The 27339-nt window shown below is 60.0% G+C and overlaps 10 protein-coding genes across 10 annotated transcripts; 4 read left to right on the top strand and 6 right to left on the bottom strand.

Annotated features, from left to right (window-relative positions):
* The first annotated feature begins 206 nt into the window (after window positions 1–206).
* Window positions 207–4233, top strand: THITE_2110273 (uncharacterized protein). The gene is made up of 2 exons (XM_003650575.1): window positions 207–355; window positions 427–4233. Exons 1-2 carry the CDS (start codon window positions 351–353, stop codon window positions 3896–3898), a joined length of 3477 nt encoding a protein of 1158 aa, XP_003650623.1. The 5' UTR covers window positions 207–350; the 3' UTR covers window positions 3899–4233.
* A 68-nt stretch (window positions 4234–4301) lies between these two features.
* Window positions 4302–6235, bottom strand: THITE_2110271 (uncharacterized protein). Its single transcript, XM_003650574.1, has 4 exons — window positions 6004–6235; window positions 5746–5938; window positions 5540–5681; window positions 4302–5486 (listed from the first exon to the last, which is right to left on the bottom strand). Exons 1-4 carry the CDS (start codon window positions 6154–6156, stop codon window positions 4706–4708), a joined length of 1269 nt encoding a protein of 422 aa, XP_003650622.1. The 5' UTR covers window positions 6157–6235; the 3' UTR covers window positions 4302–4705.
* A 666-nt stretch (window positions 6236–6901) lies between these two features.
* THITE_2110267 (uncharacterized protein) lies at window positions 6902–8409 on the top strand. Its single transcript, XM_003650573.1, has 4 exons — window positions 6902–7420; window positions 7494–7692; window positions 7760–7880; window positions 7946–8409. The coding sequence occupies exons 1-4, from the start codon at window positions 7127–7129 to the stop codon at window positions 8337–8339; spliced, it is 1008 nt and encodes a 335-aa protein (XP_003650621.1). The 5' UTR covers window positions 6902–7126; the 3' UTR covers window positions 8340–8409.
* THITE_2110264 (uncharacterized protein) lies at window positions 8410–9797 on the bottom strand. The gene is made up of 2 exons (XM_003650572.1): window positions 9406–9797; window positions 8410–9273 (listed from the first exon to the last, which is right to left on the bottom strand). The coding sequence occupies exons 1-2, from the start codon at window positions 9557–9559 to the stop codon at window positions 8480–8482; spliced, it is 948 nt and encodes a 315-aa protein (XP_003650620.1). The 5' UTR covers window positions 9560–9797; the 3' UTR covers window positions 8410–8479.
* Window positions 9798–10000: 203 nt separating this feature from the next.
* On the bottom strand, window positions 10001–11350 carry THITE_2153539 (uncharacterized protein; the record flags this gene model as incomplete). The annotated part of the gene is made up of 2 exons (XM_003650571.1): window positions 10001–11270; window positions 11346–11350. 2 exons carry the CDS (start codon window positions 11348–11350, stop codon window positions 10001–10003), a joined length of 1275 nt encoding a protein of 424 aa, XP_003650619.1.
* A 241-nt stretch (window positions 11351–11591) lies between these two features.
* THITE_2110263 (uncharacterized protein) lies at window positions 11592–13835 on the bottom strand. Its single transcript, XM_003650570.1, has one exon. It carries the CDS (start codon window positions 13689–13691, stop codon window positions 12180–12182), a length of 1512 nt encoding a protein of 503 aa, XP_003650618.1. The 5' UTR covers window positions 13692–13835; the 3' UTR covers window positions 11592–12179.
* A 1946-nt stretch (window positions 13836–15781) lies between these two features.
* THITE_2110261 (uncharacterized protein) lies at window positions 15782–18585 on the bottom strand. Its single transcript, XM_003650569.1, has one exon. The coding sequence runs from the start codon at window positions 18475–18477 to the stop codon at window positions 16021–16023; it is 2457 nt and encodes an 818-aa protein (XP_003650617.1). The 5' UTR covers window positions 18478–18585; the 3' UTR covers window positions 15782–16020.
* A 952-nt stretch (window positions 18586–19537) lies between these two features.
* THITE_2110260 (uncharacterized protein) lies at window positions 19538–21411 on the top strand. The gene has a single exon (XM_003650568.1). The coding sequence runs from the start codon at window positions 19734–19736 to the stop codon at window positions 21258–21260; it is 1527 nt and encodes a 508-aa protein (XP_003650616.1). The 5' UTR covers window positions 19538–19733; the 3' UTR covers window positions 21261–21411.
* Window positions 21412–22313: 902 nt separating this feature from the next.
* THITE_2110255 (uncharacterized protein) lies at window positions 22314–23732 on the bottom strand. The gene is made up of 5 exons (XM_003650567.1): window positions 23696–23732; window positions 23047–23363; window positions 22918–22993; window positions 22420–22846; window positions 22314–22352 (listed from the first exon to the last, which is right to left on the bottom strand). Exons 2-5 carry the CDS (start codon window positions 23295–23297, stop codon window positions 22336–22338), a joined length of 771 nt encoding a protein of 256 aa, XP_003650615.1. The 5' UTR covers window positions 23298–23363; window positions 23696–23732; the 3' UTR covers window positions 22314–22335.
* A 2067-nt stretch (window positions 23733–25799) lies between these two features.
* THITE_2110252 (uncharacterized protein) lies at window positions 25800–27058 on the top strand. The gene has a single exon (XM_003650566.1). It carries the CDS (start codon window positions 25811–25813, stop codon window positions 25994–25996), a length of 186 nt encoding a protein of 61 aa, XP_003650614.1. The 5' UTR covers window positions 25800–25810; the 3' UTR covers window positions 25997–27058.
* Window positions 27059–27339: the final 281 nt, after the last annotated feature.

Raw genomic sequence — 27339 nt, 5'->3', positions numbered from 1 at the left:
TGAGAGTGTCAAACTGTGAGGCAGGGGAACCTGGAAGTGCTTCAGGGGATTGGCAGACAGTGTCAGTGGAGTAACTGTAACTGTAAACTACCTAACCGTATGTGGTAGTGCCGGTTTGAAGAGTCAGGGTTAGGGTAGGCAAGTGGGGTCTTGCGGAATGGTTGCCTCGGAGCCGGGTCTCGTTTTCGTCACTTTCGTAAACACTGAGTGGACAGGCGGCAGGCAGCAGGCAAGGCAGCGGGCAGCGGGCTGCAGGCATCTGCCGATACAACGTCTCAACCACGGGTCCTGCACGCGTTCTGGACGCACACAGCTTGGGCAACCGTGCGCACCGCTTGGGAGTGTCGTAGATGAAGTATGCAGCCTTCTGCCATAACCATCATCACCATCCCGCTGCGGCAGGGAGAACTGACATCTCCGCTGCAGAAAGCCAGGCTCCCAGTTTGCAGTCCAGCCGCAGAACAGTCTCGCGTCGCGCGACAAAGCAGCCGACTCTGAACGAAAAGAGGAACGAATTGAAACAAAGCCGCGCAAATCGCGAGCTGATCTGAGACAGAGTTTCTACGACCTGGTCCAGGCCACTACCATCAGTTATTCAAAGTCGGTTGCCGCGAAAGCCCCAGAAGCTCCCAAAGCCCCTCAAGTCCGACCGGCACGCCGCCCGGTGTCAGACACCATGGCCCGCCTACGCAAGGAATCATTCAGCGATGACGACCTCGAGATCCTCAGCTCCCAGGCGGCCAACCTGTCCCTTGGCCCCGCCGCCCAGACGCCGTCGAGGCCAGATGGCAGGCCAAACGGCGACGTGGTCGACTTGACAGACAGCCCGATTCCCGTCATCAGAACCCCCGCCGCCGCCACGCCGAAACCCAGCTTTGGCCACCCGACAAAGCTGGCCGCGCGATTCGGCCCGCGTAAAGACGATACCAACTCCATGTTCATTCAGCGCAAGACCCGGCCCGAGTTCCACAGCGATATGTATAGGAGTTCAGGTCCGTTGAAACCCAAGGCCGAGTCCAGGAAAGCGCCAGCATTGCCCATGTTTAGCTCGCTCAGCGAGGACGCCCAGCCAGCCTACCAATACAGCCAGCCGTCGGGATCGGCATACGGGGATACGGTGTTCTACACGGATCCTGCCAAGGCATCGGCGGATTTGAAAGCCTTGCTCGAGGGCAGTATGGAGGATGACGAAGAGGAGGAAAAAGACGGGGACGGCAAGGACAAACCTGGGGGTGGCGAATCAAAAGCCGAGACGATCGAGGATGGCACCCTGGAAGGCATCAAAGTTAAGCTTCTGCCACACCAAGTCGAGGGAGTAAAATGGATGCGGGGCCGCGAGGTCAGTACCCACAAGAGAGGGAAAGTCACCAAGGGTGGCATCTTGGCCGATGACATGGGTCTCGGAAAGACGCTGCAGAGCATCTCGCTGATCGTCAGCAATCCGATGCCTGGTCCGGAAGACGAAGGGTGGAAGAAGCACTTCGACCAAGTCACGAACGCGACGCTGGTGGTGGCACCGCTGGCGCTCATCCGCCAATGGGAGACCGAGATCAAGGAGAAGGTGGCTAAGAGTCATGAGCTGAAGGTTTGCGTCCATCACGGTCCCCAACGGACCAAGGATCCCAAGGTCCTCGCCAAGCACGATGTGGTCATCACCACCTATCAGACATTGGTATCCGAGCATGGAAACAGCAATCCGGACCCCACAAATGCACCCCAGGCGGGCTGTTTCGGCATCCACTGGTTCCGTGTCATCCTGGACGAGGCCCATACCATCAAGAACCGCAACACCAAGAGCACCAAGGCCTGCTGCGCTCTCCGCGCCGAGTACCGCTGGTGTCTTACCGGCACGCCGATGCAAAACAATCTCGATGAGCTCCAGTCTCTCGTCCATTTCCTCCGGATACCGCCGTACGATGACCTAGCTGAGTGGCGGGCGAACATAGACGGCCCGATGAAGAGCGGCAAGGGCCACATCGCCATCCGGCGGCTTCACACTCTCCTCCGCTGCTTCATGAAGCGGCGGACCAAGGACATCCTCAAGGAAGAAGGCGCCTTGGTGGCCGGCGGCAAAAAGGCACTGGCCGCGGCCGCCGCGAAGGCCAAGGCGGAGGGTCGCGAAGAGACCGAGGCACCGACCCCCGCGTTCAAGGTCACCCAGCGCAAGGTCGTCACCGTGGAGACGCAGTTCTCGCCCGCCGAGCGCAAGTTCTACGACGAGCTCGAGGCGCGCGCCGACCGGAGTCTCGAGAAGATGATGAAGAAGAGCAAGGTCAACTACGCCAACGCCCTCGTGTTGCTCCTGCGGCTGCGCCAGGCGTGCAACCACCCGCGGCTGTCCGAGGCGAAGCTCGACAAGGACAGGGACGCCCTGGCGGCGGACACAGCTGTGCAGCCCAAGGCAAGCGCGGCAGACGACTTGGATGACCTGGCCGATGCCTTTGGAGGCATGGGCATCCAGACGAAGCAATGTGAGATGTGCCTCAACGATCTGACTAAGGCGGAGGTGGCTGCCGGGCATGTAAGGTGCACCGCGTGTATCGAGAGCTTGGAGAAAGTATACAACGATAGCACGGACCGGAAGAAGTCGAAAAGCAAGGGGAAGAGAGTGAGCGTCGTGGAAGAAGAGATCAAGATTGTAAAGATGGACAAGCGGAAACCCCGAGGTCGCAAGATCATTACGGATAGTGATGACGAGGAGGAAGAAGAGGCGCAGGGCAGCTGGCTGGTCCCCGAGGACGAACGCGGGCCTCTGCGTCTTGGCAAGGCTGGCGGCGAGGAAGACGAGAACGCGGAAGGCGAGGGAGAAGACATCGCTTCTGAGGATTCGGAGCGCTCGTCTGACGAAGAGGAGGATGGAAGCCAGCTCGACAGCTTCATCGTCAAGGACGAAGACGTGCCGGAAGAGGACCAGCCCGAGCTAGACCCCGACGCCGACTCGGACGACGAGACGTTTGTGTCAGTGTCTAAGCTCCGCTCGCAAGTCGTCTCCGAGCCGGCGGCCGCCAGCGATGCAGATTCCTCGGGCGAGGACGAAGATGACAGCATCTCCGAGTCCGAACTGCTCTCGAGTCTCGACTCCGACTCAGAAGATGATGATGACTTGCCCGTCAAGCGCCACAACGGCCGCGGGACAGCCAAGTCTTCATCAAGAAATAAGCGCGCTAGGGCCAGCACGGGCGGAAGCACCAGCATCGTGGCCTCGGCCAAAATCCGCGAACTCCTGTCCATCCTGCGCAAGGAAGCCGCGGAGCACAAGTTCATCGTCTTCTCGCAGTTCACCTCGATGCTAGACCTGATCGAGCCCTTCCTGCGGGCGCAGCCGGGCCTCAAGGCGGTGCGGTACGACGGCAAGATGGCGGCGGACGCGCGCGAGGCGGCGCTGCGCGCGCTGCGCGGCGACCCGCACACGCGCGTGCTGCTCTGCTCGCTCAAGTGCGGCTCGCTGGGGCTCAACCTGACGGCGGCCACGCGCGTCGTCATCGTCGAGCCCTTCTGGAACCCCTTCGTCGAGGAGCAGGCCATCGACCGGGTCCACCGGCTGACCCAGACGGTCGACGTCGTCGTCTACAAGCTCACCGTCGCCAACACCGTCGAGGCCCGCATCCTCGAGCTGCAGGACAAGAAGCGCAAGCTCGCCGACGCCGCCATCGAGGCCGGCACCGCCCGCCGCAGGGGCAAGGACCAGCTCAAGCTCGGCCTGCAGGAGATCTTGGAGCTGTTCAAGCACGACGCGCGCACCGACGGCGGTGCCGGCGGGCGCGCCGTGTATGACGATCCGTATGGCTTGGCTCAGAATTCGGTGGTCGTGGGCGATGTCGGGGCCATGGCCGCGATGGCCAGGCGCGGGACGGGGCGGCAGAGGAAGGAGCATGAGGTGTACGGGCGGCGCTGGTGAGTTGTCTGTCCTGTTCGGATGGGGTTACCTGCTGGGTGATTGTGAGTTTGTCTGTTTGTTTGTTTTGGCTTGGAGGAGGGTAAAGGAAAGGGTTGGGATTATGGGACTCGGTGGAACTTAATGGGGTTTGGGTTGCTAGGGTTGGGCAACGATTCGGCATTTCCTTGTTGTCTGGGTACCTATGATGTCTTGATGAGAACCCGCTATCTATACACGCGGTGTGTTTACTACGCTGTGCCAGCCTCACCGAGTACTGTGGATGTGAAACCGTATCGGCCAGAAAACTGGCGCTGACCGTACTCCTGCCATTAAGCCACGCGGGCTTCTGGCGGGAGCTGGTGGTAGGGTTGGTTCGCGGCTGGTATATGAGGCTGCAGAACGGAAGGAAGGGGGGAAGAAAGTGGATGTGGTCCAAGTGTTGAATTAAGGAATAGACACTACAGCAACCATGACAAAAAAATTTCCCATGCCACCACGACATGGCTAGCGATTCTGACCAGCCGATATAAACTGAAATCACAGTCCACGGTGGGATATCTCATTCAAACCCGTCCATAACCACCTTGGCCTCCTTCCCATTTTCCTCCTTCCCAAACGCCAGAAAAAATGGTATCGTATATCATCGTGACCCCGCCTCGCAGATAACAATAAACAAGAAGGGATGAAGGAAAAGTAGACGGTGTAAGAGGGGAAAAGAAAAAGGAAATACCCAAAAACATTCCCCTTATTCCTGCCCTTTCTGCCCACCCACAACCCAACCTCGCTCGCACCAGAGACTGAGAAAGAAAAAGACCAACCGACCCTCGTCTAATACCTCCCCGAATCCTTCAGCGCCTGCGCCCTCGTCTGCCCCTTGATGTACTCGCTCAGCCGCATCTCGTTGCTCTCGGCCGCGTGGCCGGACATGCGGCGGTTGCCGGGCCGGTAGGGCGGCAGAGTGGGCTCGGACGGACGCATGCCATCCGAGACGAGCGCCGCGTTGGCGTCCGCTTCGGCGTCCGCGTCGGCGTCGGACTGCCGGTGCACCTCTTCGGATAGGATGGGCAGCAGCATCCGCGGGGGGGAATGCGACGAGGAGGAGGAGTGGTGGTGGTGGTGCTGGTAATAGGGGGGTTGATGCTGGTGCGGACGCTGGTGCTGCATGCCGTCTGCAACTAGCGCGGCTTCTGCTGGGTCTTCGTCGTCTAAGGGCACGGGAACGAAGGGTATCTCGGGTACGGGCGGCGAGGCGGGGGATGGGGGGATGGAGGGTCGTGGTCGGCGCGATTGCGGAGGCGGGACCGGGCGGCGGGGGATGGAGGTGGCGGCGTGGGGTCCGGCATGCGAGGATGCCGAGACGGTTGCGGCGGTCAAGTTGCTGCGGAGGGAGGGGTTGCGCGTGAGGATGCCCTCGCTGGGGGCTTCCGGTGGTGGGAGGTTCGGCCTGGGGGGCTCGTCGAGAGCCCGGGACGGGGATTCCATGACTTTGAGGCTGATCTCCTCAGCTCGCTCGAGCGATTCGAGCAGCTCGTTGACCCGAGTGGTCTTAGTGTAGCGCTTCTCCAGTGCCCGAAGCACAGTCACGGTGATGGTGAAGATGTAGGTGAAGCTGTCGAGGGGTTAATAAGTCGGCGCCGCTAAGAGCGAGGGAGGGACACAGACATCAGGGTGTTCGCGATGACATAGTATGAGCGGTCCAAGCCGCAGAGGTAGTCGAGCTCACCGCGCTGGCCGGGGCTCTCATCACTGAACCGGATCGTGGTGTAGCCATAGGAGGGGAAATTGGGTCTGTCACCCGGTAGGTCTGCGGGCATGTGTAAGTGTCTAGCTCCACAAACAAATCGCTCAAGGCCGAGGCGGCTACGGACAGTTCGACCGCGTCATGCCGCCGCAGTGGACGGGAAGGCCAGCATGGGCAAGTGTCGAGATGATGCCGAGCAGCACAGCGCACACCAACACGTCGCAGACGGCGAAGCCGGTGAGCCAGGGGGTCTTGCTGGACCGCTGGCCGGTGTGCTGGAGCGCGATGGCTAGCGTCGAGTAGCCGAGCAGGAGGCAGGCCTGGCATGCAGTCAGACAGAACGAAGGGAGAGAGGAGTCTTGACCGAAGAGCAGGCATTCTGTACCAGCAACTCAAGGACCACCATGTGCGCCGAGAGACCGTCTCTGTTGACGTAGACGTGGATAGTCAGGTAGCCGTGCATGACGGTCGCGGCCAGCGAGCCCAGCAGCTGGAACGCGCGGGCGAGCGCCAGCCATGTCGACAGCTCCCAGCCCATCGTCGGCGGTTTTTGGGGGGGCGCCGAGGCCGCCGCAGCCGACTTCCGCTTGGAAGACAGCGCAAAGCAGTTGCAAGTAATTGCAATTGCTGGGGAGTGTCGGAGGCAGCGTCAATTCATGGATGGCCGAGATGAGAAAACAACAACACACAACAACAGTCACGACGGACGGTCAAGCAAGTTCATGATGAGCACAGGCAGGGCTGATTGAGAGACACAAGCCTGGAAGGCTGTGGCTGTGTACCGCGCTGGGTGCTGTGCTGTGCCCCTCGAGGGCGGCAGTTTATCCAGGGCGGTCAACACGGCCCAGCCGGTCCCAATCGGATCCTCGGGGCAACACATGGAGGGGAAGCTTAACGAGCGGGGCGGTGCCCTCACGGCGCCGGGCCGAGTGGGGCCTTCCATTGGTGACGGCGTTCCTGGCCCGATCGGCGGCTAGATCCAAGCGTAAAAGCTTACCACAGCGGTTCCACGGACACAAACGGCGAAGGAATGAAGCGTGTTTGTGTTTCAGAGCCGTCACTCGACAGCGCCTGCTTTTCCAGGACGAGACAGAAAGCCAGCCTCGAGGGGAAAGTCCACCAAGCTTGATGGGAAGGCGTGCGCTTGCCGGTTCTGGCACAAGCCCCCTGCACTAACACGAGAGGACGCGTCATCGGCAATTGCCGGGCAGCCAGGGAGCAAATGAAAGTGCCTGGCTCCCGGCCAGGGGGGATGCTCAGCCCCAACAGGAAACCGCATGTTTGCAGCGATTGGCTACCGTAGTGTACATACAGTGAACTATGTACCTTAGCCCAACGGGCAGCCAGGGACAAGTGCTGAGTTTCTTTTATCCCATCACTTAGCTGCCTGATCCGGCATCCGCAACGCCCAGCTGCTGCCAACACGACCGCCATTGCTGCTCCTGCTGTCCAACATCACCACACCAAGTCCCGTGTTTGCCCGTGACAGACATCGCGGAGGTGTCGAAATGCGCAGATGCGTGCTGGTTTCCGGCATCTGCTCGCGGCGCGCCGGGAGCGACGTCGACGGCGCTGCTGAGACCAGCGGGGCCATCAACGAGAAACCTGTTCGGAACCGGCGGGACTGGTCTGCCATCGCCTCGACCGTTCTGAGGCTCCTCCAATTCGCCTACTTTGTCTTTGCCTACCACTCGCTGCAAGCCTTCCAGAGATCGAGCTACTTCCACGAGGATGGGCCGTGGCCGCGCTCACCGGGCGAGATGCACTCCGCGAGGCGGATGATGCGTTGGGCGCGCATGCAGGTGCGACTGGTTGACCCGGATCAGAGGAACGTGTGACAGGGCAAAGAAAGACCTGTCTAACTCGCCGTCCCAGGCTTCTGTGATCTTAATCTACCACGCTTTCGCTCTCGCAGTCCCGTGCCTGCTCCGGCTGTTGCGGCCCGCCAGATGGCCGTTCCGGGGCTTGGCGACCCTGTTCGGCGACGGCTGTGCCATGGTGGCCTTACTCAACATCATGGTCCAGCTCGACGGTGCCCACGAACACTACTGCCATAGGCCTCCTCCACGTGATGGTACGTCGTGGCAGCGGCCCAGTCTCCCGGGCTCTGGCTGTGCCGCCGTTCCACTAACACCGCTCAGATTCGATTACACATGCCATGCTTAGCTTCGGGAAAGAACCTCCCTTCCCTCACGGCATGGCCAGACACAGGGCCGTCTGTCACTCACTGGATGTGGTATTTGGCCTTGGCGGGCTCGTCATGTGTGTATCCCCACCTCACCGCCTGCCGAACTCGCTGGACCGCCCTGCTTACAAGTTCGAATTAGTCTCTCATCCATGCTGACGGCCGTTATCACGGCCTGGCGTGCGAGGCGGCCATCGCCTTCGGTATTCGCGAAGGTCGAACAGGCTTCTGACGTGGAGCGAGGGACGGCGCGGCGTGCTGCTGTTGATGACCCCAGTCCGCAAGCGACCCCTCAGAGGCGACACTCGCCGCCGCCCCCTTACCACTACCCTTTCGCCCCTGAGCTGGCTCGGGGGCATCTGGGCTGTGTGGCCGACGAAGTTGCAGCAGCCCCAAACCCGGGAAGCCGGGCGTCAATGGAGACGGTCTCGTCTGTTGGCCTCGCTAATTACTTGGTGTCGGACGGATGGCGGGCACCAGAAGAGCCGCCAGTGTACTCGAGCAGGCCGCCGAGCGTACATCATGCGCTGCCATGATGACGCCCGGCAAGCACGAGGCTGCTTCTGTTTACTCCTACCCTTTTATGATGTGTAATGACACCTAATAATAACAATTCCGTGCTCGCCAACCGTCCCTCCATGTATGCGCGTCGGTCGACTGCCTCCCCCCCTCCCTTCTAACTGCCGACTCCCTCGCACACTTCCTCGGGCCACCTCAGCACCCACCCGGTGACCGTCTTGAGTATCTCCTCGTCACCGGGATCCTTCTCGAACAAGGGCCGGTCCATCTTCTTCTCCAGCACCTTCTCGACCACGAACCCCTGCTCCCTCGCCAGGTCGAAGAATGCCAGATCCTTGTGCTGCAGCCACGGCCGATAGCTCGTAAACACCACAAACGCCTTGCTGTCCCTGCTCTTCTTGAGCGTCTGCCGCACCGTGCGCAGCATGTTCCCGTGCTCCGAGTGCCGGAACAGCAGGTCCGCCAGAACCAACACATCAAACCCATCAAACCCCTTTTCTTTCTCCTCCCCGTCCCCGTCCCCGTACCCGTCCAAGTGCCGCAGCACCCGCCCTGGATCCGCGCCCCACACCAAACCCTCCGCGACGATGGGCAACTCTCTATCCTCGTCATCGTCGTCGCCCTCCTCCCCCTCCTCCTTCCCCCCTTCCCTAGCACCCTTCTCCCCCCCGCTACCGCGCCCGGCCCCGCCGCCACCGCCGCCGACACGAGGGGGGAACAGCGCCCGCGCGCCGCGCGCGTTGCGCCACATGTTTGCCACCAGGTCCGGGTCCGGGTAGTCCGTGACGACGACGCGGCGGGCGCCGAGCGCCGCCGCCACGATGCTGGGCAGGCCCGCGCCCGCGCCCAGCTCGAGCACCGTGCGCCCGCGCACGAGCGCCGGGTCCGCCTCGAAGTGCGCCGCCACTACCCGCGCGCCGTTCCAGAGGTGGTGTGCTTCCAGGGGGGAGTCTTGTTTATATCCCTCACAAGGCATGTTAAGTAAACTATCTTGGGTTTGTATTGTGGGTTGGAGGGACTTGGGGGGGTTGGGTTGGGATTGGTAGGGGTCTGGCTGATTGATGGATGCGTTGAACGACTTACGGCCGACGAGGTGCAGCGTGATGGTGTCGCCGGCCAGGGTGGTGTAGGTCTGGGTTGTCGGCGGTGGGGTCGGCGGGTAGTAATCGGGGGGCTCGTCGAAGAGATTGAGGTTGGTGTCGTCGGGTTCTGGGTCGTGGTTCTGGGAGGGGTCCATTATGCCGGTTCGTCTAGAGTGAGTAGTTTGGAAGGAAGGATTGAGTTCTCAGCGTTAGATGAAAGATGAACTTGGATTTTGGTTTGAATGAGATCCGTTGGGTGTGAGTGGAACCCGCAGTGCGTGTGGAAATTTTTCTGCGGCCAGCAACACACCAGCGAACCTCCCGACTTGTAAACTGCAGTAAACGTTGACGTACAATGCTTTTTGGCATTGGGGACTGGCCAGTCACTGAAAATGCAAATGCAAGCTGAGCGAGCTTAGTGGCTTCACTGCGAGACTCCAAGTTGGCAGAGAGTACTCTACTTTCTAAGTGTCCAGGTTGGTTTTGCTATGCAATCAAGACGTTGATGATCCTTCGGAGAATGCACCCAGAGACCTATCCATCCAAACCAGGCGCACAACCCCTCGGTCACCAGCCAACCCCGGCACCTGTGACACCTACTGCACTCCAAACCGGCTCCTCGCCAACTCCCTCAGCCCGGCCACCACCCTCTCCTCGCGCTCGCGATACTCCCTGACCCTCTCCTCCCTCTCGGCGCGGCGCGCCCTCTCGGCCTCCTCGCGCCGACTGATCCTCTCCCGGCGCCTCTCCTCCCTCGCCCGCACCAGCGCCCTGTACTCCTCCTCGGGCGGCGCGTCGCCGCCGCCCATGAGTGTCCCGTCGTCGACCTCGCCGCCGCCGCCCGTGGGCGACCGCTCGCGGAACGCGCGCAGCGCCTCGTTGAGCGCCGCCCGCTTCTCCAGCCGCCGCTCGCGCGTGCCGGCGTCGGCCCGCGGCGGCAGCGCCTCCTCCAGCAGCGCCTGCGCCTCGCGGCGGCGGGCGCGCCGCGCGAGGCGGAGGTCGGCCAGCGCGGCTGCGCGCTCGGCTGCGAGCGCCTCGTCGCGCAGGGCGAGGTCCGTCTGCGTGGGGATGGACGGGCCCGCCGGTCGGGAGGAGGTGCTTCGGGCCGGGGTGGACCGGGATGGCGTGGGGTGGTGGTGGCCGGCGGGCGGAGGAGGCGGGGGGCCGTAGTCATCGTCGCTGTTGTCTTCTTGGTCCGTGGTGGAGGGCGGATCGGAGCGTGGGACAGACGGCTTGGGATGGTCACTTGAGGCGCGCGGGAGGGGCATGCCATCTCGACCGCTGTTGCCGGCATCCCCGTAGTCGCGGACGGCGTGCTGGAAGATCTCCGGGTCATACCACCCCTCGGCCAGCTCGGCCCGGTTCCATTTGCCCATGAAGCTCTTCCAGCGGCCGCGGAGCTCTGTCTCGTCGAGCGAGTCGATGTCCAGCTGCTTCTGCAGATCCAGGTAGTAGGCGAACAGCGGCCTGAACGCGACCAGGTCGCTGCGCGAGAGCTGACGGGCGCCAAAAGGCAGCTCCTTGGCGGGAGCCGTCCTCTCGGTAGAATCTCGCTTCTCGGCGTGGCGATGTCGGTGATGGTGTCGGTGGTGGTGGTGGCGCCGAAAGGACTCAGTCCTGTCTTTATCCTCTCTCGGCGAAGCTGAACCTGCTGGTTCTCCCTCACGCCCACGATCATCTCGGTCATGGCGACGACGTTTCGGAGGTCGTTCATGCCCGCTCGAACCATCTCGCCCCATATCCCGTCGTCTCGTGGTCTCCCCGTCAGCATCCCTGCCCCGCCACCGGTTCCTCTTGTCATCCGGACAGCCTTCCCCATCTGGCCTCTCCAGCGGCGGGGACCGCGACCTGGAGCTGACCCTCTCCCTAGCCAACCTTCCCGACCCCGAACGACTCTTTGGCCCGGGTTCGACATGAAGATCTGCTGATGACGGCGATAGCGGCATGGCCCTTGCCTTTGCACCGTGCAAACAAGTGCGCTGCAACTTCTCCGCTGTCGCCAAGATCAACACCGACCTTCAAACAAACAAGCCCTCATGGAACTAGAAAGTCTGGCGTCCTCCACTCGTTGTCTCTCTTATAACCGTTTAGGTGCGGCGCTCTTGTCGAGTCCCGCCGGTGCGGCCTGTTGAATTCTGTTACGGTGGAACCCTGACCAGCCAAAACCCTCCGCGAAATGTTGGCGAGCCAAGCACCGTGCGCTGTTAGCGCGAAACGACAAGGAATGCGTCCGTTTTAGCCTCCGTTCCGCCTCCGTTTCAGGCATGCCGAGGACGCCGAGGACGCCGAGGCTCCCACACCTGAACCACCAACATGCCAAGTCCTTCACAAAGAAGTGCCTGGCGATCGCGCACAACCTCAATATCAGCAGCCACTCGAGCAGACTCTCGTCAATCATGGAGCTTGGTTAATCTTAAAGGGCTATTCTGTAGACTTTGCTGCCAAACACACGTCGCCGCCCCAGCAAGCCCGGCAACACTGCCCTGTGAAGGGCAATAACGCTAACCATCGCCATGCAATCCATTGCAATCCATGGGTATCTCATGCTCAAATGCGCATCTGAGGTTCGACAAGCAGCCGCCCAAGGAATAGTAGCCATAATCTTTTGCAACCCATCAGACTTCTGATGATAGCACACCTCCATCCGGCCATACCCTTTCCTTCACCCGCACCTGGAATCCGTAAGAAATGTATCGTCTTCGCAATGCGCCCTTCTACTCCATTATCATCGACAAACACGCGCGCGCGCCCGCGCAGACGCCAGAAAGTACCCGCCTACCCCTGGCGGACAGGTACGTTGTGAACCAGACATCCAGGACAGTCACAGCTGTCGCCGCACAGGCACGACTCCATACTGCCCCCGCAGAGACCTGAAATAGGCAGGTTGACAAAGAAGTAGTCCATCGTGGACAGCGACTGCTCCTCGCCGCGAGGCGACCCTTCGCTGGCCGCCGGCGTGGGCGCTTCCACGGGCGAGTCCTGTCCGCCCGCCGCTCCCGCCGCAGACGGCGCCTGTTGTTGCCCGGCCCCATTCGCGTCCACGGATCTGGGGCTGCTGCCGTTGCTGTCGCTGTAGGCGTTGTTAACGTACTGGAACATCTGGGCGTTGAACGGGTGGGCCAGACAGCCGACGCATTGGCATCCTTCGCCGCATCCGCACTCGTGGCTTGTGCCGGCGTTGCCGGCCGTGTCCTCATTGGCCGCGGGGGCAATCGCCGGGTTCGGCGGCATGCCGGTCTGTGATGCCACCTGCTGCCATATCACAGGGTCGATCGGGTGCTGCCAAGAACCGTAGTCGCCGGGGTATGTGAACACGGTTGGAAATTGGAACGGTGGTAGAAACGTTTGACCAAATCCTTGTTGGGAAGTTGGCAGGTTGTTGCTGGTGTTCGGCAGCGGTTCCTGTGCTTTGCTGCTACAGCAGCTGCTACCGCCGCCGCCGTTTCCGTTGCTGCTACCATTGCTATTACTTTCTCCAGATAGCTGCGGCAGGTATGACTGCCCGTATCCCTGCGTGGATACCGAGACCTTATTCGGAGCTGGAACCGAAGGTCCTTCTTGCGTTTTGCTGCCACAACAACACGAGCCCCCTTGCGCGGCACCGTTGGTCTGTCGCAGCGTCGCCTGATTCGGTACTGCCGGCTGTTGTTGGTTGCCGATAGCCGTCGATGTATGATTACCATTGATGAAAGGCGGCGGCGGCATCGCCGCACCGAAGCTCCCATTCGAAGCCGAGAACAAACCGCCATCCTCCATCTTAAGTCCATGCGGAAGCTGGTTCGGCGGGGAGTACTGAAACCCCAGATTGTACGGTAACGGCGGCCGGTAGCTGGGGTTCTGCGGAGGCCCATAAGTGCCGCCGGATCCAGCCGGGATGGCTCCTAGGCCAGGGCTGAAAGCGGCGAAATCCGTGTGGGGGGCTTGGAAGTTTGCACCACCCGCCATTTCCATGCCGTTCGCGATTCCGCTGCTGGTCGGCGCCGTGATTAGGTTGATCGATCTCGGATCCATCCTCTCGAGGTTGGCGGGGTCGAAGGACTGCTTCCTGCTGCTCGCCCTTGAGCCATTCGACTTGGACACTCGGAACGATGGCCGCGACGGCGACGTCGGGGTCTCAGCCGGAGAGTACCCTTTGTTGCGCTCCTCAGGCTCACCCACGGCTTCAGCGCCACATCCACACTTCTGCTTCTTTGGAATCGCGACTCGTACGCCGCCGCAGGCGCATGGTCGTCCGGGAGGGCAGGGACAGGTGCTGAGGGGTCGTCCAGGTTTCCGAACAGGAACCATCACTCGCTCGTAGAAGTGGTTACATTTTGTAGACCGGTGGCCACGGATGCATGGCGCGCTGCGGTGCCGAGAGCGTCAGCGAGGGTCGCGCCGCGCAGTGGCTACGAACACAGTGTGTTGATGCGTTCGTGTTGCACAAAGCAGTGGCATGATACTTCAATGCATGGGTGATAGAAGAAGCAGAGAACGGAGCAGAGAAGAGGGCGAAGGATACAAGGATGGTGGGGGGTGTGGTGAAGAGCAGAGGATGCGAAAGAAGAGACGTACCAGGCCATCTTCTGGCCGTTTATGATAGGCATCTTGAAGGCTCAAAATAGACGCCACCCTCTGCACGCATCTGCCGTGGACGAAGCGAGAGGTTCTGCGGTCCAGCCGGATGCTCGGGGCGTCTGGGCAAACCGTCCCGTGGCTTCTTCGCAAAGCTGGTATGACCGTGAAGGTTCAGGAGCATACCAATTCTGTGCGCGGCGAGGGTCCTGGACACGCGGAAGCGAGGCGATCGGCGTCGGCCTGGTGCAAGCGGCCGTTCGATCCTGCCAGGCCGAGACACACCCGGGGTTCAAGTGGGAGCAAATTGAGCAAGTTTTCCAGATATAGCGTGCATGCGCCCACGTGCGGCTCAAATGGCCGAGAGTCTGGCCCGCGTTACAAGAAAACGCCTCACTGAAATCGAAGGGCTTTTGAGGCGGTCCACGAGCAGCGCTTGCGAATTGTAATGCGGTATCCGGTAGGTTGTCGAGGGGTCGACGGACAGAGAGCTCCAAGGCAACTCGTGTGAGAAAAGTTGAGTCGAGGGAGGAAATCTCACAAATAGGAGAGAGTTGGCGGGCTCAGTGCGCCAACAGCACTGAGGCCGTCAGAGCCAACAGTCGATCCTAGCCGTTGGAAATGGCAGAGGGTCCGGCCACGGCAGTGCGAGCTCTTGTTCGTCGTGAAGCGCGCAGAGGCAGCTGAATGACAGAGAGACAAACAGCGACCAACAGATCCGAGATCAGGTTCTGCCGGCCCAGGGCCGCCTTGGAAGGAGCTCGGGGCTGAAGGCTCCGAGGCAGCAAGCAGGGCAGGAAGCAAGCAACCCTAGTGTAAACACCGAGGCAGGACAGCGGACCGGGCCGATGTTGCAGTGCCGTAATAATCCGAGCAAAACCAATTCGATCGGGACTTGCTTTCGTATGTAGGCCGAAGCCGCGGCGGCGGCGTGTGTTGTGTTGCGACAGACCAACTTCTCGCCAGGGAGAGAGGCACGGGGTGGAGAAAGAGAGAGTTTCTGACCGTCAGACCTCCGCATGAGATCAGGCGACTCAGTGAACGTTAGACGTGAGATTCTTGCTGACGGCAGCAGCTCCCCTGCCGCCTTCGGGTCGACCGCGGGGTGAGGTGAGCCTCGCTCCTGCTTTGCCAGTCAATCAACGTGAGTGTGTCTGTGTGATGCCTTCCTCGTCCAGGGTCAAGGGTCCCTTTTCCTGGTTCGGTCTTGACCAAATGGCCCTGTGCGACGGCACGCATGCGGATGCAGGAGCAGGAAGGTGTGGGACCCGGCGTTTTTGGAGGAAAACTGAGCAAGTTTCTATTGGTCGAATGGCCCGTTGTCCAAGAAAACCGCCCGGCGTACCGGATCCATGCCGCGCTCCGGTCCTTGCCTTAGGTAAGCAGGCTGCATGTCACCAAAATATCACGTCGTGTTTGTGCTGCGTGGAGTTTACCAGCACAAAGTGCTTGGATGATGGACTGACCCCAGCGTACGGAACTTTGGCACGCGTAGATATTCTCTGCGTGAGTCACGACGACGAGTACTCCCGACCACTGGAGATGCGAGAATCGCCGGTGACCTACACTAGCATAGGTAACTAGGTACGGTAGGGTTTGCGGTGTGGTCAAGCCAACGTTCATTTCGAGATTCGGTCAGGTAGAGAAAGGCCTTTCTCGAATGGGGATCACACAGAGTTCATGATATGGTATTCGCGGCATTAAAGTGTGTCATTGTATCGCTCACGACGGGATGTTGGCAAACCGATAGCGCCGAGCCGATCACAATGACTGCCGGCTTGATGTCGCATCCCCGCACCCCAGTCCGCGGATGGGACGATGCAGCCGCGGCGTCTCCTGGGAGCCGTGCAGCAACGTGGAGAGGGGGTGGCATGGCACGCATGAAGCGAGGTTGAGCGGGCTGGGTGGGTGGCATTGCCGACCCCGACCTCCTCCCTCTTCACCAGCGCGGTTTCCCAGTTTCGACGCGAGTGGCCGATGGAACTTTCAGCCATCTGCTGGTCGCCAGTTTTATCCTATGTGTGCAGCGCAGAGGAGGTAATAGTGTCTCCACCGGATGTCCCTATGTGCCCCCGTCCGAATCCGAATCCGCAAACATGTCCATGGCGCGCATCCGTTTTCTCGCCGGCGCTGGCTTAGACGCCGACATCTGAAAGCCTCCAATGGATTTGATCTCGCTCTTGGCTGCGTGCGACGCAGCCGCCTCCTCCGTTTGTGGTGTCGGGGGTGTGGTTGGCGCCCCGTTGGGGCCATCATCTGGTTCGCCATCGAGGTCAAGGTCCGAGAAGGCCTCGTCCAAGTCGGGAAGGTATTGCAGACGATCAGGGTGTAGCTCTCCGTCGGTCTCGTCGGTGTACATAATGTCCTCGACATAATCGTCTGCAGAGTCGTAATCCGCGGCAGGTTTCGTCGAGACCGGTAAGAAGCCGCTGCCGTTGCCGGCATCGCTCGCGCCGGCGTCGACAGTTTTCCAACGCCCCGCCTTCTTTTCCGGTCCTGCGTCTTGGGCCTCCTTTTTGAGCGAAGGCGGATTCTCGAAACTGTTGACAAAGAACTCGTGGGTCTCAGCGGGGAACACACACCACCCTTCCCACAGGCTCAGAACAAGCCCGACGCTGCGCTTCCATTTCTCCGCGCGGAGCCGGCCCCAGTTCAGCTTTTCCGCCATCAAGCCCAGCATTTCGAATGTCTTGCGGCGTTTGAGCGCCGTCTCGAACAGCTGCCGGTAGCGCCAGGCATGGCGGATGCCGCTGGTGGCTGACGAGGACAAGATGTCACTGACCACGTACAGACCGAGGAGCCGCGCCGCGCTCATATCAGGCGCGTCGGAAGCCACTTTGTCCTCCGCCGCCGGCGAGGCATCGCGGGAGTCCTCCTCTCTACCCTCTTTTGCCTTTGCTCCTTGTCGGAACTCCGGGTTCGCTGGAGAATAGGCAAACGGGTGCTCAATGTTGGAGGCAATCATGTCGACGATCTCGTCGGCCCCGCGGCTAGCATGCGTGATGGCAAATGCCGCCACTCGCGCAATGTCCCCTTTTCTGATCCGGGACAACGTCGTCGGTAGCCGAGCCAGCAGGTGAGCCAGCTTGAACTTCTCGATGGGATTTAGGAATGTGTCTTCCTGGTCGATTCCATCGTTTTGACGGGCCTGTTCTTCCTCGAACTCGTCGTCGTCAGAAGAGTCGTAGTCGGAGTCAGATATGAACTCGTCGACTTCGGTAATGTATTCGTAAGCCAGCCGTCGTTCAGGGGCTTTCCAAGCATGGCTGCCCTCAAAGAGAGGAAAATATGCAGGCCTGCCCCGAGTTGACTGCAAACCTGTTACGATTTCCCAGAGCCTCCACCGATACCAGATCCCGCCCTCACTGCGGGCATCCCAGATCCACGCCCACTTCTCGTCTCGCTGGACGTCAGGGCGCGACATGAGAAGCGCTTCGAACTCGGGCCCGTGCTCCAGCACAGCTTCAATAACCTTATGGATCATGCGCAGCTGCTTGATATCCCGCGGGGCGCGAACAGGGACGTGGAGAATGCCGGCTCGGTTGAGGGGACCGCCGAGGGGAGGCCCGTACGACGATGGCGGTGCATACGCGCGTCCATGACCGATGGAATGTGGGCCGGCCTTTCCTGGCCCTTCTTCCACTCTCTTGGCGCCAAACGGATGTGACACGGTCGAGGAGGAGGGAAGAGCGGTGAGACCGGACGTGATGGCGGCAGAGGAAAGGTGCCGGTGCAGGGACAAGAAGAAGCCGAAACCGAGATAACGGTTCTGCAAAGCGCTCACGGCATTGTCGATGTCGGCGGCCGGGGTCTCTTTGGATAAGGTGACAATTGCGGCAATCGATTTCCGCTCGGTACCGCAGGGACCCGAAGGCGGCACGATCTTGACATTCTCGACCGTCAGGTTGGGTGGAATCAGGGCTTTGATCACAGCTGGCGAGGTACCGGGCGGTAAGTTTGCCAGGCGCAGAGTCGGTTTTGATGCCGCCTTCTCTTCGGCTCGGTCGGCGACCGTGGCATCTCCCTCGTCGTCGCTGACTTCGAACGCCTTGGAGACGGGCAAGGAGCCAGAGTCACGGTCTCCGAAACCCGGTCTGCCGCGCCCCTCGTCGGTGTCGCGCTGAAAGCCATCGTACGATCTCTTCTTCCCAAACGATGACGGCGCCGGCCCTAGGCTCCCGGGGCCGCTTTTCAGCGGGGCGCCCGAAGGGACGCCGAAGTGCCGCTTGCCCGCGCCGCCTCCCAACGGCGGACCGCCGCCTAAGGAAGGCCTCTCTGGCGGGCCGGCGCCGAATCGGGACTGCGGCTGCTTTGCTCCCCCTCCCTGGAAGAAATCGTCGTCCTCATCATGGGCAAAGCTCTTGACAAAGTCTTCGTAAACGGCGGCGGTCTCGGCAGCCTCTCGTCGGCGCTTCGCCTCGGCCTCGGCCTTCTGCCGCTCGAATGCCGATTGCTTGCTGGGCTTCTGCAGCTTCGCTTCGACGTCAGGAAATTCGGCAATCTTCTTGATCGACGACATCTCGGCTCCCGCGCTGATGTCGGTTGCGCATGATGAGGCTCGCGTTCGTTCTTGGGGTGGCCGCGTGCTCTGCATTCCAGACTGTGTACTTCCGTCGCTGGTTGGATGTGGGTCTGACTTCCGGCTGGGGGATTGCATGATCCGTGCGCAAACTTACCATCTTACGAAGTAACCAAGCAATTACACGATACATTATGGATTTATCCGCACACAGTGTGGAAGACTGACACAGTAACTTCATACGTAACTTACGCACTGCGGTGGAGTGCCCATCCCAGCGTAACGGTAACGACCTATGTATTCCGTACTTCGCATCATCACGACGGAAACTTGTTCCAGTCATTTCACCATCGCTGCAGCGTCCATTCCAGTGCGTCGACAATCTGGTTTACGGAATGCTGGAACAAATAACGGCCCGTTACTGTGGTAGACAACTGTGTCAAAAGCAGGCCGGGAACTCCCCCGCCGTCAAATTGAGCCAACGTTGAACAACTGCCAGCCACAAAGGTCCACACAGCATGTGAGCTACCTTACCATCATCAATAGCAGCACCAAGTGTGATCCGTAATCTGGCCGCGTTACTGCTTGTGAGGCCCAGCGAACAGAAACCCGTTGATCTGTGTCAGAGGTGCGGAGTGGGGAGCCTGATCATCGCCGGACACCGGATGCTTCAAAAGATGCCGCACGGCGCCCTCAACAAAGGATGGTTACTGTGTAAGGGGCTCTCTCACATTCTCCATCACTGAAAGACGTCCACAGTTGGCGAACCCGAGCTTTGAAGACAGTCCGTGCAACTAACGTGGCATTGTCCCTTTTTCCAACTCGCAGCTGAAGAGGACCCCCTTTTTCCGTCCCTATTCTCATCCGTTGCCGTTTGACAACCGCGCCCTTCCCCGCCCTGGCACCGACACGGAGCCGAGCCGAAGATGCCCGTTTACCATTCCCTGCTTCTCAAGGGCAAGAGCTTCTCCACAACTCACACTACACATATTTCTTGAACACCCCAGTTGACCCCCGACGCCAACGTGTGTCCTGTCTTTCCTCGACAAGCGTCCGGGAACAGGAGAAACCCGCAATCACACGAGGCTGGAAGACACTCGCAGCGAGAAACTAATCTGGGTGACAGCCTGCCGCGGCCAACAGGGGGCCATCCCCTGGTTAGATCGCCCAGTACCGCCCCGCGTCTGAAACGGTGTTTAATTAAATACCGTCAGCTGCCTTAATTATCTTTGTCTCTTCGGCCGGCCGCTTCTCAGATGGCTTCTTCGTCTACTTCTCTTCCTCCCTCAGCGTCGCCCTTCTCGCCCCCTTCCTCAATCCTCATCGTTGGCTCGGGCGTCTTTGGGCTCAGCACCGCCCTGGCCCTCGCCCGGCGCCATGTCTTTGCGCGGTGCTCAATAACCGTCGTCGACAGGTCCGACCCTTCCCAGCCCGGCGCGTTTCCTTCGCCCGACGCCGCGAGCGTCGACACCAGTCGCATCGTCAGGGCCGACTACGCTGATCCAGCCTACGCTGCCCTGGCCGACGAGGCCCAGGCGGAATGGCGCAAGCAAGACACACCCGCCAGCCTCGGTGCCCAAGGCCGCTACAACGAGACCGGGCTGCTCCTGGTAGGCGACGCTACGCCGCCTGAGCCCCCCGCCGCCGCCGCCCCAGCGGGCGAGGGTTCGAAACCCAAGCTGACCGGCCTGGACTACGTTCGCATGAGCTGGGCCAATGTCTCGTCTCTGGCAGCAAAGAACCCCGAGCTCGCTGCCCGCGTCCAAGAGCTGCCCGATCCCGACGCCATCCGCGCTGCGCTGGGGACAGGAGGCAGTTCCGGGTCGTGGGGTTACATCAACAAGAACAGCGGCTGGGCGGACGCGACCGCCTCGATGGCATGGCTCCTCGACCAGGTGCAGCAGACCAGACGCGTGGACTTCGTCGCCGGCACCGTGGTCTCGCTCGAGCACGACGAGACCACCGTCACCGGTGCCAAGCTCTCCGACGGCCGCGTCCTGTCCGCCGACCTCGTGATCGTCGCCGCAGGCGCGTGGACCGGCGGGCTGGTTGACCTGGGCGGGCAGGCGGTCGCCACGGGCCAGGTGCTGGGGTACATTGACATCACGGAAGCCGAGCAGGAGAAGCTCGCCAACATGCCCGTCGTGCTGAACCTCTCCACGGGGCTCTTCATCATCCCGCCGACGGACCGCGTGCTCAAGATCGCCCGTCACGCCTACGGCTACATCAACCCGGTCACGCTCCCGCACCCGCCGCTGCCGCTCTCGCCCACGCACCCACCACCAGCAAACCCCACCGTATCCCTCCCGCGCACATCCCTGATAGACAGCAACCTCTCGATCCCCGCCGAAGGCGCGGCTGACCTGCGCCGGGCGCTGCGCGAGATGATCCCGTGGCCGGCGCTGTGCTCGCGGCCCTTCCGCCGGACGCGCCTGTGCTGGTACTCGGACACGGCGACGGGCGACTTCCTGATCGACTACCACCCGGGCTGGCGCGGGCTGTTCGTGGCGACGGGCGACAGCGGGCACGCGTTCAAGTTCCTGCCGGTCATCGGCGACAAGATCGCCGACTGCATCGCGGGCGCCTGCCCGCCCGAGTTCCGCGCCAAGTGGGCCTGGAAGGCGGCGTCAGCGTCAGCGTCAGCGGCTGGGTCTGGGTCTGGGTCTGATTCTCTGGCGTGGTCGACGGTGGTCACGGAAGATGGGAGCAGAGGAGGCACGCCGGGACTCGTGCTGGCTGACGAGCTGGCCAAGTCCCCGAAGGAGGTGCCGGCTCACGACTGACACGGTGGGCATTGCGATTCCAGAGCCGGAAAGACGGCGAGTGGGGAGAACGCGGGGAGCAGAAGGAACAAGCACGCACACGACACCACGACACCCACAAAATTCACGGGGCAGTACAGCCAGGTTCTGATCAATGAGGTGTTAATCGATGGCAGCAAAAACCACGACTAAGAACGCAGTGAGTCTCCTCTGAAAGAAGCGCCATTCCCCCAACGACCGACCCACACGCCGACACCAGCTGGCGCCGTGTGTAAGCCGCTTCGGGAAGCTGGCAATAAGAGGGAGAGCTCGGCGTTGAGCAGCTAAGCTTTAAGCCATCGCAACCTCCACCGAGGTTTCGAACACCCCCGTACCCACGGCAGGTGCCGTGTGATTTTGTAACCCAGACAGATACCCTTCCCTGCGAAAGTCTGCCGCAAGTCGGTGGTGATGCTTTCTTCTAGAAGACGGAAAGCATCCCGAATCTCCCCCAATGCGAGCAGTCGCAGATTCACAATTTCCATCCCAACTCCACTCAAAATCATGCATGCGGTTATCTCCCACGATAACCGCCTGTGATAACCGCCTGTCCCATCTTGCATCGCCCCATTCCCAGTCGAATCCCCACTTTGGCCGCAGGGTCGGCACCGAATGATCGGTTAACCGCCAGGCTCATTAAGACGGCAGCAAAAACGTTGCTTCTCGCAACCTGCCGTGATGCGCAATCTCTCTATGGGGTAACTTCCCGAGGCGCGCGCCAGCCTCGCATCCGCGAGAAAAAGGAACAAAAGGCGAGAAACGCGGGAAACCCTGGTTTAATGTTCCGCTCCACCCTTCCGAACGCCGGTGCAATGCTGTGATGAAACCGGAGAAACACATCGCGAAATGATACAGGTGACCGAGGCACCAGCTTCCGAGTCTTTGCTGGAGTGCAATGCCGGTCGGGATATTTTTTTGTGTGTCGGAATGACTTTTGTCGTGAAATCATGGCCGGTGGGGGTTGCGTGTAGTGTACAAGTCGTTAACATTCCGAAATCGGATAATTCTGGGTGAGAGGTGGGCGGAGTGATCCCCTCAGGCTGGCCGAGTGCAGAGCTCAAATCTTGCGGAAGTCTGGAAAGCCGTGGTTAGCATCTCTGGCGAATCGGCACACACAAATGCAACAAGTATTTCGACAAACCTTGCAGCACGGGGTAGATCATCTCAAACGCCTGGTAGATCTCCTCGCGAACTTTGGCGCCCGTCAGGACGATCTTGCCGCTCACAAAGATGAGGAGGACGATCTTCGGCTTGATCATGCGGTAGATAAGTCCAGGGAAGAGCTCGGGCTCGTACGAGCTGAAGTTGTGGTGCTTCGAAGCAAGACCCTCCAGACGGATCGGGAACTTGATGTCGCAGGAGCCGACAATGTTCTGGATCTTAAAGTCGGTAAACTTGGCATTGAAGCCAAGCTTCTGGATGATGCGAGCGTACTTGCGCGACGCAAGCTTGGAGTCGTCTTCCGACTTGGCGCCAGTCACGACCATCTTGCCGCTCGCAAAAATGAGGGCCGTCGTCTTGGGCTCGCGAATACGCATGATGACAGCAGCGAAACGCTTGGGATTGTACTGTGTCATGTCAGCGTTGCCTGCCGAAGACAAAATTGGGAACAGAAACCCCGAGCGACAGTCTCACATACCTCGGCATTGCGAGCATGCAGCGCAATCGTCTTCAGGTCAAGGCGGCAGTCCAAGTTGACTGTCGCGACAATGTTCCTGAACGGGTCAGCCCACAGCCCCAGTGCGCAAGTACTCGAGAGGTTCCCTACTGGAGCGTGGGAGTGATGCCACTCGGCCCCGCAGGGCCAGCTCCAGGCGTCGCAGCGGGGGTCGCGGGAGTCACCCCAGTACCGTTTGCGGGTTGAACGCCCTGCTGCGGAACACCGTTGGTCACAGGACCGTTGGTCGGCACCGTAGTGCTCGCAATCTCATTGGCACCGCCAGGGAACGACAGCGAGCCAGGCGCAGTGAAGGCCTTGGCCTGCGCAGCGTTGGAAGGGTGAGTGTGGATGCCTTCCATCTTGAGACGTCGACGAAGCGACTCGACTGTGGGATTTTTGTTTTTTTCTTGCGTTCGCGAACAGAGCTGCAGACAGACAAGCTGTTAGATCGAGGCTCAAGAACGAATTGGCCGACAGGCACAACAAAATGCACTCGCAAAGTAGCGATGGAGATTTCAGATTCTCGATGGAAAATCGGTGGAGGGGTAAGCAAAACAAATCGTGCCCCAGTTGATTTATCAGCTTATCGGTGAGGGTGGTCTTATCGGCGTGTTCGTGGTCTTATCGGCGTGTTGATCTTTCGAGGCGGTGATGGTCCGTGATCACGTGCCATGAGAACACAAAGCCATTCTCGCTCTCGTGAAATCGAACACTCGGGGTGTGCAGAAATGGAAAAGACTTGAAAGAGAGAGCATACCGGATATGGGAGAAGAACAAATGAATGTGTCCCCCTTGGCTGCTGTCCACCGGCGAGAACCTTCCCAGGTGGTCGTGATCTCTCGATCAACGACCTGATCGGATTTCTCCAGCAAGCGCTGTCAGTGAGACCAACGTGCTGATGGTGTCTCGTCGACGTCGGCAATGGCGACAGCACCGCTCGCTCAAGGTTGAGACGGTATGCGACGGCACACGGGGCAGGCGACGACTGCCCTCACTTTCAACGCACGGCAGGACGGTTTATCGTTCGGGATGGAACAGCAAGGTGCACTGTGACTTGTGCAAACGGATATCTTTTATTGCCCTCGACGACTAATGAGTCGACGGTGACAGGCGCCGGGTTCGTTGGAGGTCAAAGGGCGCCACGAATGACGGGAGGAGCGGCAAGCCCTAGTCCAGAAACGAGGGAACGATCGCCCGTCTGTCGACAGATTAACTTCGACTCTAAATGAGAGGTGCGCCCACACGACGCAGATACCAGCTGAGGAAAAACCGTTGACGGTCAAGCAGATGACTGCAACGGCCGACGATGATGTCGCGGTCAGAAGTGGAGATCAGATCCGGGTGAGGACGATGGAGGTGAAGGGGGGGGTGTGTGTGGGGGCAAGTGGTGGCCGGACGCAGGAAGCAACGGCCGGTCGGGACTTCCATAAAATGGGACCTCAAAACAAATGAGGGGGGCGACCATCTTCTTATAATTTTCACAGGATTGCGCAATCACGCCTCAGGCAGCGACGCTAATCATGTGGCGGTGGGTCCCTTGGTCTTTCATGTGTTGCAAGCTGGCCTGCGGCCAATCAGAAACCCGGAGACTGAAATTTTATCTTGTGCTTGGCCAACCAGAGCCACCTCAGGCGCGTCCGTCCTCATAGGGGTGATCCATGCAGCAGCCCAAAAGTACAGGTACCTCGGCGCAGACGCAAGCGGCCAGCTTGTTGGATCTCCGAACCCCACCAGCCAACCATCCGCGTTCTCGATCAAACTTGCCTTGCCCGTTGCCACGCTCCTGAAACGCTTCCCTCCCCCTTTGCTCCTGAAATGGGAGCTGTTGGAAAGCCCAAAGCGTCAAACGGAACACTACATCTCCGACCGCCTTCCAGTTTTCGAAGAAGAGAAAAGCTATCTCGCACTCACTGAACCAACTGCTGTGTAGCGCCAACGGAATGGGTTTTCGCTGCGAGTCTGCGAGTTTGCGCTTCCCATACCACGCTGTACTTGTCGTTGGATTGCGATCGCCACTCCGAGTCAAGCGATGCTACCTGTCCACCGGACGCACCGGACGAGGTTCACAGCTCAACGATAACTACACTACGGCGAGACTGAATAAATGATAAAACTGTTTCCACGACCAGCGACCGAACCACGTCGCCGCATTGCAATCGTTTTCATGTGCCAGCTCATGCCTACAACATCTCGAGTCTCGTACTTGAAGCTCTTCCCCTACTGCTGTTGCACAGCGAGCCGAAGCCTACTTCAAAAAGTGCGACCTCGTCCACGATATTCTAGCCACGATGTTATGCCACTTGTGTCGGAATGACGCGTCATCTCACGGCACTGATGCGCGCCTGAGGCGGCTGGCTTCCACACTTCATTCTGCATTCCGATGCCGCAGCTGGGAAACCAACACTGCGAAGGATGTTTCGACAACAAAACACACATGTCCGGTGTTGACGTTCTGCAAAAACGCCGACAAGAGCAGGAATCTAGTTACGATTGATGCGAATTCCTGTGGCGGCTCGAAAATCGTGCTCGATGCCGGACACAGCCTCGTTCTGGCGCTCGACGTGTTTGGGGCCCCAACAAAGCTTCATGGAAAGGTGGCGGAAGCAACAACACCCGTCCCCGGCCTTGCCTCAACTGCGCTGTTTGACCTGTGAACCTAGCTCGTCGACCATCCCGATTGTCGGCGGGCGTGTAAGCAGGGGTGACCCGTCGCCGTCATCGCAGCAGAAGCACGGAGAGCGCCTCTTCCTCTCCTCTGGCATGCTGTTGTCTCTCGGGCCGGGTGCGAGGCAACCTTGACGAGTTTGTCAGGGGCAAAAAGGGGCCTCTGGCGCCGCTCTCGGTCATGTACCGGTACCGGGCAGGGGCGGAAATGGCATTGTTGCCCCGTGCAGCTCTGTGGCCCGTGTGGCTCGAGCCTGTCCAACCGCAACGCCCGAGCTTCCCGCCTTCAGTCGCCAGCCTCGCCTGTGAGTCATCTTGCACCCTCCCTTCCCGCGTTCTGCCTTTCCTCGCGGCAAACCTGAAATCTGGTCTGAAGGACGAGCTCCGCGGCTAGCCGCTGGAAGAAGCCGGAGACAAGTTCCTTCCGTGTGGCTTTCCCATCGCCGCCGTCCGATTGCAGTTGGGATTACTTGTGTTTGTTCCTGCCCAATGCGCCGCCTGGGCCTTTTTTGTCAAATGGCAGGCCAACCAACCTGCCGCTTCTCGACATGCGGCCCCTGCCGACCAACCAGCTGAGAAGAGCACGGCAAGCTTGCATGAAAAAGCCAAACTGCCGCGGCCTATTGGGCACAAAATATCCCGGCGCTTAAAACGGGTGGCTAGTGTACACTCGTCGGGGCTCCAAAGATGCCCAGCGGACTGCCCACCAAGGCAGCCAGGCAAGTCAGGCCCTTTGACCGCGACCTTTGACTTGAACCAAAATCTGGTACACGGCCCACCAGACATATCAACTAGCAAGCCCGTGTACACTATGTACTGCGTACAGTTGCAAACCCAGACTTGCCTGCATGCCAAGACATCCAGTTCATCCGAATACGGCAATAGATCCAGATATCGCGTCCTTGGTGTTAAGTCGCGTTCCCGCGTCGCTCGCGCCCCCGTGACTGCCTGCATTGCTTGCCAGGCGGCGTCGAATGACACCCTCCCGGCTACTGAAGCTCAACACCGTGCAATATTTGTAGCGAAATGGCCAATCACTCCCCAAACTTATATTGAGGGCGATGAGCCTACTGATGTCGAATCTGTTAATTCAGGGGTGGGTTGACAGCGATGGAGGATGGAGGCTGGAGGTTATGGATAGTTCCCCCTACCCCCCGTTAGTTTACCTGACTTAATTTTTCAAGGCCCGTGCGTTTTATCGCTATTCAATCGATCGGCCTGCTAGAGTAGAAAACTGCTATTGGGCATTGATGCAATCAAAGCGGGAGTCTGCTGGGTGCTTTGGAGCAACGACGAGCACAGAGTACTCGGAACAGTCAATTGCAACAACTCGAAACTTCCATTAGACGTCATGCCGTTGGCGTATCGTTGAGGTCTGGACGCTTCCTTCTCTATTATGCCGTCATCCCACCCTACTGTTTCGACCGTGATCGGCCTCTGCTCGCATACAACCAGCCAAACTGCAGGCTAATCAAGCTCCCAGCTGCCAGCCTCGGTTATTCCGCTGGAGAAGTTCGTCTCGACGCCAGCCAAGTATCGGGGGTCCAGCGTCGACATTCACCTCTCTCCCCTCTTTCCAGGTCTCTCAACCGCTAAGCAGTTACGTTGGCAGAGAGACCCACGGTGTCCTGATGCTGTACTGAGCTGATTTGCAAAGATATCTGATACTAACACAGTTGAGGAGTCGAGGGTGTGTATCTGGACTCAGTTGAAACTCGTCGACAAAGAAATTTGCGT

The sequence above is a fragment of the Thermothielavioides terrestris genome, chromosome 1 (genome assembly GCF_000226115.1).
Source record: "Thermothielavioides terrestris NRRL 8126 chromosome 1, complete sequence".
NCBI classification, from domain to species: domain Eukaryota; kingdom Fungi; phylum Ascomycota; class Sordariomycetes; order Sordariales; family Chaetomiaceae; genus Thermothielavioides; species Thermothielavioides terrestris.
Note: the sequence above shows the minus strand (reverse complement) of the source record. Positions and strands in the feature narration are given on the sequence as shown.

What these genes read in the sequence shown, in the direction of transcription:
- THITE_2110263 (XM_003650570.1), bottom strand. Translation starts at nt 13,691, where the DNA reads ATGGTTCCTGTTCGGAAACCTGGACGACCCCTCAGCACCTGTCCCTGC.
- THITE_2110267 (XM_003650573.1), top strand. Translation starts at nt 7,127, where the DNA reads ATGCGCAGATGCGTGCTGGTTTCCGGCATCTGCTCGCGGCGCGCCGGG. An exon ending in TGCGTTGGGCGCGCATGCAG is followed by an intron (nt 7,421 to 7,493) that starts GTGCGACTGGTT and finishes TCGCCGTCCCAG; the next exon opens with GCTTCTGTGATCTTAATCTA. An exon ending in GGCCTTGGCGGGCTCGTCAT is followed by an intron (nt 7,881 to 7,945) that starts GTGTGTATCCCC and finishes AGTTCGAATTAG; the next exon opens with TCTCTCATCCATGCTGACGG.
- THITE_2110260 (XM_003650568.1), top strand. Translation starts at nt 19,734, where the DNA reads ATGGCTTCTTCGTCTACTTCTCTTCCTCCCTCAGCGTCGCCCTTCTCG.
- THITE_2110252 (XM_003650566.1), top strand. Translation starts at nt 25,811, where the DNA reads ATGGCATTGTTGCCCCGTGCAGCTCTGTGGCCCGTGTGGCTCGAGCCT.
- THITE_2110255 (XM_003650567.1), bottom strand. Translation starts at nt 23,297, where the DNA reads ATGGAAGGCATCCACACTCACCCTTCCAACGCTGCGCAGGCCAAGGCC. An exon ending in GGCATCACTCCCACGCTCCA is followed by an intron (nt 22,994 to 23,046) that starts GTAGGGAACCTC and finishes TGACCCGTTCAG; the next exon opens with GAACATTGTCGCGACAGTCA. An exon ending in TGCATGCTCGCAATGCCGAG is followed by an intron (nt 22,847 to 22,917) that starts GTATGTGAGACT and finishes GACATGACACAG; the next exon opens with TACAATCCCAAGCGTTTCGC.
- THITE_2110271 (XM_003650574.1), bottom strand. Translation starts at nt 6,156, where the DNA reads ATGGGCTGGGAGCTGTCGACATGGCTGGCGCTCGCCCGCGCGTTCCAG. An exon ending in TGGTGGTCCTTGAGTTGCTG is followed by an intron (nt 5,939 to 6,003) that starts GTACAGAATGCC and finishes ACTGCATGCCAG; the next exon opens with GCCTGCCTCCTGCTCGGCTA. An exon ending in GTCATCGCGAACACCCTGAT is followed by an intron (nt 5,487 to 5,539) that starts GTCTGTGTCCCT and finishes ACCCCTCGACAG; the next exon opens with CTTCACCTACATCTTCACCA.
- THITE_2110261 (XM_003650569.1), bottom strand. Translation starts at nt 18,477, where the DNA reads ATGTCGTCGATCAAGAAGATTGCCGAATTTCCTGACGTCGAAGCGAAG.
- THITE_2110264 (XM_003650572.1), bottom strand. Translation starts at nt 9,559, where the DNA reads ATGGACCCCTCCCAGAACCACGACCCAGAACCCGACGACACCAACCTC. An exon ending in CACGCTGCACCTCGTCGGCC is followed by an intron (nt 9,274 to 9,405) that starts GTAAGTCGTTCA and finishes GATATAAACAAG; the next exon opens with ACTCCCCCCTGGAAGCACAC.